A 10,805-nucleotide genomic window follows, 5' to 3' on the forward strand; every position below is an offset into this window, starting at 1 on the left:
CTGATATGGAGAAAGTTGTAGTGGTCTGGATAGAAGATCAAACCAGCCACAACATTCTTTAAGCCAAAGCTTAATCCAGAGCAAGGCCCTAACACTTTTTAATTCAATAAAGACAGAGAGGTGAGGGAGCTGCAGAAGAAAAATTGGATGCTAGCAGAGATTGGTCCATGAGGCTTAAGAAAAGAAGTTGTCGCGCCTTTGAGAGGCTGACGTGAGTGGATTGCCTGAGCCCGCGGGTTCAAGACCCACCTGGGCAGCGAGACCTCATCTCTACAATAAATCCAAAAAAAAATCAGCCGGGTGTGGTAGCACATACCTATAATTCCAGCTACTCAGAAGGCTGAGGCGGAAGGATCGCTGGAGCCCAGAAGGTCGAGGCTGTGGTGGCCGGGAGCGGCCACTGCACTCCGGTCTGGGCGACAGAGTGAGACTCCCAACTCAAAAAAAAAGAAAAGAAAAGAAAAGAAGTTGTCTCTGTAACATAAAAGTACAAAGCAAAACAGCAACTGCTGATAGAGAAGCCGCAACAAGCTATCCAGAAAATAGATCATTGATGGAGATGGCTACACTAAATAACACATTTTCAATGTAAATCAAACTGCCTTCTATTGGGAAAAAAACAGCCCTCTCTAGGACTTTCACAGCTAGAGGGGATAAATCATTGCCTAGCTTCAAAGTTTCAAAGGGCCAAGCATAGTGGTTCATGCCTGTAATCCCAGCACTTTGGGAGGCGGAGGCAAGAGGATTGCCTGAGCCCAGGGATTCAAGACCAGCCTGGGCAACTTGGTGAGACCTCATCTCTACAAGAAATAAAAAAAATTAGCCAGGCTTGATAGCACACACCTGTAGTTCTAGCTACTTGGATGGCTGAGGTGGAAGGATCACCTGAGTCCAACAGGTCGAGGCAGCGGTAGCCATGAGTGTGCCACTGCACTCCAGCCTTCGTGAGTGACAGCGTGAGACCCCAACTCAAATAAAAAGTTTCAAAGAGCAGGCTGACTCTCTTGTTAGAGGTTAATGCAGTTGGTGACAATAAGTTAAAGATAATGCTCATTTACCATTTTAAAACTCCTAGGGCTCTTAAGAATTATGCTAAATCTATGCTGCCTATGTTTTAGACATGGGGACAACAAAATCTGGATGACAGCACATCTGTTTACAGCAGAGTTTACTGAATATTTTAAACCCACTGTGAAGGCCTACCGCTCAAAAAAAAGGAATTTTTTTCAAAATGTTACTGCCCATTCACAATGCATCTTGTCACCTAAGAGCTCTGATGAAAATGTTTAAGGAGATTATTGTTGTTTTTATGGCCAGGCTCGGTGGCTCAGCCTGTAATCCCGTGCTTTGGGAGGCTGAGGTGAGTGGATTGCCTGAGCCCGTGGGTTCGAGACCCGCCTGGGCAACTTGGCGAGACCACATCTCCACAATAAATCAAAAATTAGCCGGGCATGGTAGCGCGCGCCTTAGTTCCAGCTACTCGGAAGCCTGAGGCGGAAGGATTGCCGGAGCCCAGCGGGTCGAGGCTCCGGTGGCCGGGAGCGGCCACTGCACTCCAGCCTGGGTGACAGAGTGAGACTCCAACTCAAAAAAAAAAAAAATGTTGTTTTTATGTCTCCTGACACGACGTCCATTTTGCAGCTCATGGATCAAGGAGTAATTTTAACTGCCCAGTTTTATTATTTAAGAAATCCATTTTGTGAAGAATACATTTTGTTGTAGATAGTGATTTCCTCAAATGTATCTGGTCAAAGCAAATTGAAAATCTCCTAAAACACATTTACCATTCTTGATGCCATTAAGAACAATTGTGATTCATGGGAAGAGGTCAAAATATCAACATTAACAGGAGTTTGGAGGAAGTTGATTTCAACCCTCATGGATGACTTGGAGAGGTTCACGACTTTAGTGGAGGAAGTAATTGCAGATGTGGTAGAAATTGCAAGAGAACTAAAATTAAAAGTAGAACTTGAGCCAGGTAACAATGGTTCATAGTTGTAATCAAGCACTTTAGGAGTGTGAGGTAGGAGGATCACTTGAGCTCAGGAGTTCGAGGCTACAGTGAGCTGTGATCGTACCACTGCACTCCAGTCTAGGTGACAGAGTAAGACCCGCCGCTCAAAAAAAAATTGGAGTCTAAAAATGTAGTCGAATTGCTACAATCTGATGATCAAACTTCAACAGATGAGGGGTTGCTTCTCATGCATGAATAAAGGAAGTGTTTTCTTATGATGGAATCTGCTCCTGGTAGACAAGGGATTTAGAATTTTACATAAACTTAGTTGATCAAGCAGCTGCAGGGTTTGAGAGGACTGATTCCAATTTCAAAAGAAGTTCTCCTATGGGTTAAATGTTCTCAAATAGCATCGCATGCTGCAGAGACATTTTTTGTGAAAGAAAGAGTCCGTTGCTGTGACAAATTTCATTGTCTTATTTCAAGAAATTGTCACCACCACCCCAATAGTCAGCAACCACCACCCTCATCAGTCAGCAACCATCCACATCGAAGCAAGACCCTCCACCACAAAAAGATTAAGACACGCTGAAGGCTCAAACGTTTTTTAAGCACTTTTTTTAGCAATAAAGTATTTTTTAATTAAGATGTGTACTTTTTTAGACATAATCTATTGCTTACTTAACAGACTATAGAATATTGTAAGCATAACTTTTATATGCACTGGGAAACCAAAAAATGTGTGGAACTCACTTTATTGTGATGTTTGCTTCATTGAGGTGGTCTGGAACTGAACCCATAATATCTTTGAGGCAGGCCAGTATCACATTTTTTTAGCCTATTCCCAACGGATAACTTTCAGGTTACTTTTTGTCAGGACATCATCACTGACGATTTTCCATCTAAAAAGACTGTTACACCTAAGGAAAGACTCTACTAGAGGAAACTTCATTGCTCAGCCAAACCATAAAAGTGATTCCAGGTGAGGTTAGCCAAAATAACAACAACAAAAATGTGCTGTTCAGGTTTTCAGCTTTAAGCTGTCTTTGGACAAATTTATTTTTATTTTTAATTTTTTTATTAGAAGTGACCAAATTAAGACAGTGAGACCTCTGAGACCACATTTTTGACTACATCTACCCCTTTTCCAACCATTCACAGAATGTATCATGTGTCCCTTATATTAAGGTGACCAGTTAATGCTCTCCTGTCTCTCTGAAAGAAAATGATGATTTTGCCACTGATTTAGCCATATGAAACTCACCTCATTACCCTTTTCTGGGCTGGAAGCTGCTGTCTCTAAAAGTGTCATCTCGTGCTTTATATTAGCCAGTGTTGAAGAAATCTTGAGTAGCTTATGTACAAAACTTTTAAAAATTGCATATTATTTTGAAGTTTTGCTTCTTTTAAGTGTCTTTTCCTACCCAGTCCCCATTTTTGGTAAGGTTTCTGTGAGGTCTGTTAGGTCTATAGCCTGCAGCTTATTGACTTAAAATGTACTCTCCTTTGGTGTGCTGTCTTTGGGGCCGATTGAGCGAAGGAGAAACCAGTAGTACCTGTTTTGATATTGCATATTGACAATAAAGAAACAGGCCCCTGCCCTCCCTAAAAAAAGTTTGTTACAGAGGGTAGTGAAGAGGTGAAAAAAGTGGAATCATATCATATCATTCAAATCTGTATTTTCACTGATCTTCTGACCCCAAAATGCTAGATGAACAAGTAAATTAAAACCAAATAGTCTATCAACAAACAAGGAAGGGCTGAAAGTCAAGGGAAGGAGGATCCTTACATACATGCAGATGAGTGACCCCATCAGAGAGCCATTTCTTCCAGTTATAACCTTAAGGAACCAAATTTAAAACATGTTTTTGCAAGCTTAAATAGGAATTTATTAGCTCAGATGTGGCATTCAGTAAGGTGGCCTAGGTCACTCATCTCCAAAGAGAGGTGTGCAAAGCAATCCATTGGGCTGAAAAAGAAAAACAAAAGAATTTCTGTTCATAGTTATTTTTATGTTATCCTTTTAAAATTTCTACTGTAGCCTATCTTTTTAATATACCTGAAATGTTCATAGACGAGTATGTCATAAATAATAAAAGCTAATAAATAATTTATACACATATGTGCATTGCAGGTACATGCTAATGTTTTAAGCCAGTGGGTGATCAAACAAGAGTATGGAGCTTGGCCAGGTGCGGTGGCTCACGCCTATAATCCCAGTACTTTGGGAGGCTGAGGTGAGAGGATTGCTTGAGGCCACAGGTTCGAGACCAGCCTGGGCAACTTGGTGAGACCTCATCTCTACAATAAATCAAAAAATTAGCTGGGCATGGTGGTGCATGCCTGTAGTTCCGGCTACTTGGAAGACTGAGGCGTAAGGATCACCTGAGCCCAGTAGGTCTAGGCTGCGGTGGCTGTGAATGTACCACTGTACTCCAGTCTGGGCAACAGAGTGAGAGAGACTCCAACTCAAAAAAAAAGGGTATGGAGTTTAGTGCTTTATACTTTTGTTGATGGAGCTTGAAGAGTAACTGGGGCTAGAAGTCTATGAAGTACGGATGGTTCGTGTCTTTGCTCAAATACTTTGCCTAAGCATGGAAGACCTAGGCCAAGCTGAATCCTGGGAAGGTGACTAGAACCCTGAGTTTGGTAGAGCGTAGGATATAGATGATTGGGCCAGGGAAGGTGAATGGGTCAAAAGATTGAGATCATCTGGGGAAAGCAAGCATCCAGGATATGTTGAATTACAATACAGTGGGTAACATGTTGTGAAACATTTACACATGTGCCCTAAGAGAGTCAAGGTGGAAGGAATCTAAGAAGAGAGTGAGAGGGGAGAGCGCTTAAGAGTCTCCCAAGAGCGCAAATTTAACATACCCATTTGACAATCATCTTAGGTAATAACCTGGTTAGGTCCTTGCAGGAATGGGACACAGAAGAGATAGATTTCAATAGTGAGTGGTAGGGGAGACCTGGTTAGCATGGGGTATGGATAAAAGTTCTAGAAACTTGATGGAAATAGCCAAAGATAGGATAGGCACACCCTGAAATCAACTTTTGTCCACAATTTTGCAGATCCAATTCTGCCTAAACATAAGATCTAATTCATGCTAATTTTGGCAGATACCAATATCCTAGGATCAAAGTTTATCCCTGCAACATTGAGATTCTTCTGTCTCCCGAAATGAAAAATAAACACGCAAGAAGAACAATAAAATTAGAAAAAGCACTTAAGGGCATTTTAGCTAGTATGTATTCTTCATTATGAGTCACAAGGTTTATGTAAACCATTAAAATAAATTATTCTTCTCTGGATGCTTTAAGATGTTCAGTTCCATCTCAAGTTCAAAATATCCCCTTTCCAAAACAACGCATGGGTAAGACGTCCACAGCTCCTCCCGATCCATCCATATTCATTGGTGAAGGCCAGATCATAGTGAGAGCAAAGCAAAATGGCACAGAACGTATGTGGACCCCTGAAGGTGACGCTGACAGCAGAAGTCAGTGTCTCCATGGCTCAGTGAGCTTGTGATGTGTCCCAGTTCCCCAAGGACACTGGAAAAGGGACATAGAGGATCATGAAGAGCTCTCAAGACAGAGTGGACACCGTACTGTTGCCACCCCACCCCATACAAATGAATCAAAAATGAGTTTTCTGAAGAAAGGAAAAGCCGCATCCCCGCCTTGACAAGGCATCTGCTACACGTTCTTTTTAGCAGGGATGTGAGCAGCGGGAAGCCGACAACTGTTTCTGAAGGCTGTTTTCCAAATGTGTGAGGCTCTCCTGGAATTCTGACTGAATGTGCCCCATCTCTCCTAAGAATATGCTCTCTCAGCTCCAAAGTTTGACAAGATCAAATAACCAGAGCTATCTAAACATCCTTCACTGGATAACACCTTCCAAAACAGTTAACCATTGGAGCTTGTTTAGATTCCCCACCCCACACGCACGCTCAAAGCCAGGAAATTTCATCTTTCTCCTCAAGTCACCCCTCCTTGCCATCTAAATGCCACATTGACTTAGAGTCAACTTCTAGGTTTGAGATCGTTACCTTCTTCCTTAATCACCTAGCAAAGCAACCTCTCAGTGGTCAAGCTAAGTCCATTTAGTTTATGTCTAACTTGTGGGTCTTCTGGGTGGAAATTTGTTTTTAAAATAATTCTCATGCTTTAAGGACAATGGGTAACAATGAGAAAAACTAATGGGCATTCATAAGCTGTTATAAGACACAGTTCTTGTTTTATGCATTATTCATTTATGCAAACTGTTGTAAAGGTACCAAATTCACTGTGCAACGGGTCTAGAAAAGTCCCTGAACTCAAGATGACATTGTTATGCACATTTCTGAGACTTGGTTCTGTTTAACATTTTCATCAGTGACTGACTTAAAGGAGCAGAGAGCAAGCTCTTAAGTTCCTAGATGGAAGGGATGACCAGAACATGAGTGAACGGGATTAGAATTTCCCCGGCCCTTACCAAATTAGTAAAACTGTTAGAGTCAACCGTGTTCACCGGGAACAAGCAGAGAAAAGCAAGCTGAGTCGTAGAAAGTTATTTAGGAGAAGAACTGAAAAGAATATAGAAACAAAAGTAGACTTGTAGTGGGGAATGAATTAGCCCAGTGGAACCACTGTTGTTCATTGGGGCCACTGTATCCCTTTAAAATGGGTTCAGATCCCAAATCCGCAGATTATGGCAGCATGAAGATTTCTAAGAATGCCAGGGAGCTTTCCTTTCTCCTGGGTACCTCTAGCTTCAGTTCTTGGCTCCACTTAATTAGCCTGATTTTTGGTTCATTTCACTGTCCTGTTTTAGTCACCCTATTACAAACCATGTTGACCCAGACAGTAAAATCCATTTCCCTCCCAGGAGCAGATCACAGCCTCCGCAAAGGACCTTTCTATCTCTTTGGTTGTCTTGGCTCTTGTCCAACTCTTCTAATTAAACTTCTACCCCCAAGTAGCTTGACAAGGTATTTTCCTAAATATAGACAGTTCTCTCCCTATGAGGAACTCAAGGACCAGCTGTTAGGACAATTGCATTTATACCTGCGTCACCCAACAAAGTGAGCATGACAAAGTCATGAGCGGATAGTGTTATAGCTAGGGGTTGGCAAACTTTCTGTGAAGGGGTAGATAGTACATTTTTAGGCCAGGCACGGTGGCTCATGCCTGTAATTCACACGTTGAGAGGCCGAGTTGGGAGGATCACTTGAGCCAGGAGTTCTAGAATAACCTGGGCAACAAAGAAATACCCATCTTTACAAAAAATAGAAAACTTAGCTAGGTGTAGTGGCATGCATTTGTAGTCCCAGCTACTCAGGAAGCTGAGGCAGGAGGATTGCTTGAGCCTGGAGAGTTCAAGGCTGCAGTGAGCCATGATTGTGCCACAGCACTCTAGCCTTGGTGACGGAGTAAAACTCTGACACACACACACACACACACACAAAATACACACACACACACACACACACACACACACACACACACACACACACACATTTATTGCTCTCTGCTGCAATTACTCAGCTCTGTTTATGTGGCATGAAGGCATTCCTACACAATACATAACATGACATCGTTTGCCAATTCCTCCCAGACTCAACTTCAGAATCTTTGACTTTTGGGAAGTCTTAACAACCATCTTGTCCAGCCAGCTCATTTTATACCTGCAGAAACCCGGACTCAGAAAGTAGATGATGCTTGTGCAAGTTCACAAAACAGTTAAGCCTGGGTTAAGACTTCAAACTGGAAACAGGTAGCCCTGTTCCCAGTCAGTATCCTTTCTGCTGCATCATTACCAGGCTATTTCCAGAAGGTTCTGAGGAGCCCTGCTTGATTGGCAGAACCTCTTCTAGAAATTTTCCCACTGTAACTTTTGGTACAATGCACTAGTTGTATTATGTGTAGTACTTGGTAGTGTCACCTTGCAGCATCCCTAGGAAGACCCAAGATGAATGTGTGACAAAAGATTTGGGTGAAGCTGTCTTTACCCTCCAAGGAGCAGTCTTTGAGAAAATCAGAATAGAGCCCAGAATAGACTGAAACAGAAAGTTATAACAATTCAAAGAACATTGTTTTATTTGTTTAAATAAGCTAAAGGTGACATAAACTCATTATGTATCAAGAGCAATGTTTTAAGAGGGAGCAGTTTTGTTATCTCCTATTATTATTGTTACTAATTTTTGATTCAGGTCTCACTTTGTCACCCAGACTCGAGTGCAGTGACACCATCATGACCCACAGCAGCCTCGACCTCCTAGGCTCAGATCACCCTTCTACCTCAGCCTCCCAAGTAGCTGAGACTACAGTCATGCACCACCACACCTGGCTAAATTTTCTTTATTTTTTTGTAGAGATGAGATCTTGCTATGTTGCCCACCTGGGTCTTAAACTTGTAGACTCAAGTTATCTTCCCACCTCTGCCTCCCAAAGTGCTGGGATTACAGGCATGAGTCACTGTGTCCAACCTCAACTCCTATTAAACTAAAATGAACAGGACTGGGGTGTAGGTTACATCACAGGTAGAACCTGCTGGAGGTAACTCTTACTTCCAAGAACTGCAGGTTGGAGGGTGTTATAGAATGCCCTTAACAAGGCCTGGGCACAGTGGCTTACTCCTGTAATTCTAGCACATTGGGAGGCCAGGATAGATGATTCCCTGAGCCCAGGAGTTCAAGACCAGCCTGGGCAGCATGGCCAGACCTCGTCTCTACAATAAATCAAAAAATTAGCCAGGCAGGTGGTGCATGCCTCTAGTTCCAGCTACTTGGAAGGCTGAGGCGGAAGGATTGCCTGAGCCCAGCAGGTAAAGGCTGCGGTGGCCGTGATCATGCCACCGCACTCCAGTCTGGGCAACAGAGTGATACTCTGACTCAAAAAAAAAGGGGAAAAAATACCCTTAATAATCAGATCTGAGAGTTGCATCTTCTGGGAAATGTTAAGATGGAGAGAAATAGATGGAGAGGGTGACTCTCAACATCCTTCCTCTCCCTTTAAGTCCCCTGAAAGCTGCAGGAAAGAACCCTTCTTTGAGCTAACAGGGACACATTGCATCAGTACTCTTACTGAGAGCGGGACAGTTTCTTTTTTTTTCTTTTGAGTTGGAGTCTCACTCTATCGCCCAGACTGGAGTGCAGTGGCATGCTCACGGCCACCCCAGTATCGACCTGCTGGGCTCCAGCAATTCTTCCGCCTCAGCCTTCCAAGTAGCCAGAATTACAGGTGCGTGCTACCACTCCCAGATAGTTTTTTAAAAAATGTATTGTAGAGACAAGGTCTCACCAAGTTGCCTGGGCTGGTCTCGAACCCGTGGGCTCAGGCAATCCACTGGTCTCGGCTTCCCAAAGTGCTGGGATTACAGGCTGAGCCACCGAACCTGGCCAGGACAGTTTCTTTAGGAGGGCTGTGAAGTGCAGAACATGAAGTGAAGACTTGGGGAAAAATAATTGTCCAGATTTCAAAGGAGCCGCCCCAATGAGATGCACTTCCTTTGGCAAGCGTTTGTGGTAACTCAGGGAAAACCCACTGTTCTGGGTCATAAGCTTGTCACCTCTGCCAAGCATCTGAGTGTGGACATGCCTGATGCCTCTACCTCAGTCGAGGCCAGAAGGTTCTTAATGGGAACGGTCGTTGATCTGTGATTTGAAGACCCAGTAGCTTGGGCCTATTCCGCCTTGAATGTCAAGGCCAAGTATTTATGAGAACTCTTACTGTCTTTGATAAAGATAAATTCTAGTGTACGTCTTGTTACCAATTAGAAATGCTCCAAAATGTTCAAATATCATTTCTGGACAGTACATTTCATGAAAGGATCCCACAGGACTATTTGTCTCAAGTCACAACTTTTCCAAAGTCTGTTTTTCCAAATGACTTTTTTTCCTGGTGATGCTTCTATTTCATGATGATAATTTTTTTTCAGATGATCCGGGGACCTGCACGTCATGCGCCACAGGGTATTACATGTAAGTCTGCCCTTCCGTTTCACGGCACTAACTTTTCTGCAGTGTAAGCATTACTCACTTAATCTTCAACCCAGTGATTAAAGCAGAGCGGCCCTGCAGCCCGAAGCAACTCTGTCCTGTCAGGCTATTAACGAGCCATTCTTGGATTTAGCAATAAGAGCCCAGCTGTTTTCTTGCCTCGAAAGGAGGCCTTCTCTTGCTGGATCCTGGAAGTCATCCAGCCTGCCTGACACTGGTGTCTAGGAATCTCACCATGGGTTACCAAGATTCAGATCTTGCTGTGTATGGACAGACCTTAATAATATACCTGACTCCAAGTCAACCATTTGCAAATGTCTGCCTGGAGACCTTGTCCTTAGCTGGAGTCCGATGCTGCAGGGTGAAGCCAGGTGCTACATTAGCTCTTACTCATCCCTAGACAGTGAGAGACATGGATCACTAAGGTAAATGAAACACAGACAGCCATCACCCCCAACATTCTGTAATAAAAATCTGCAGAAGCAAAGATGGCACGTTTCAGCATCACCTCCCCTTTTTATCCTAGTCTCCCTTCTGGCATACATGGTTGTCGGTGACCAGCACTGACCAAGGGTGGGTTAGGACCCGCACCAGAGAATCTGGACAGCGAGAAGAAACTACTCGGAGGCAGTTCTTCTGGGAACAGTCTGATCAGGACTGGAGCCGATTTTATTCAAACCTTTTCCAACTTATATACCATTTTCTATACCCTCCAGCAGTGTGATAATTATTTACTAGGGGCGTACAAATTCCATGATATATATTGCGGTTTACAAATTATGCATCACAAGAGCATCACGAGACTTGCAAGTTCCAAGCAGACAATTCAAACTCCATGATGCCTGACGTGCTTCACAAAACTCACATCA

General features: G+C 43.2%; 1 protein-coding gene across 1 annotated transcript in view; it reads left to right on the top strand.

The window, feature by feature from the left end:
- Nucleotides 1-10,805, top strand: part of PCSK5 (proprotein convertase subtilisin/kexin type 5) — a 467,206-nt gene that overhangs the window by 390,796 nt on the left and 65,605 nt on the right. The window contains exon 27 of the mRNA XM_021707170.1: nt 9,876-9,918. Coding sequence (XP_021562845.1) covers nt 9,876-9,918 — 43 coding nt within the window. The remainder of the gene's footprint in view (nt 1-9,875; nt 9,919-10,805) is intronic.

Source organism: Carlito syrichta, unplaced genomic scaffold (assembly GCF_000164805.1).
Source record: "Carlito syrichta isolate Samal-C Ts95f unplaced genomic scaffold, Tarsius_syrichta-2.0.1 Scaffold316420, whole genome shotgun sequence".
NCBI classification, from domain to species: domain Eukaryota; kingdom Metazoa; phylum Chordata; class Mammalia; order Primates; family Tarsiidae; genus Carlito; species Carlito syrichta.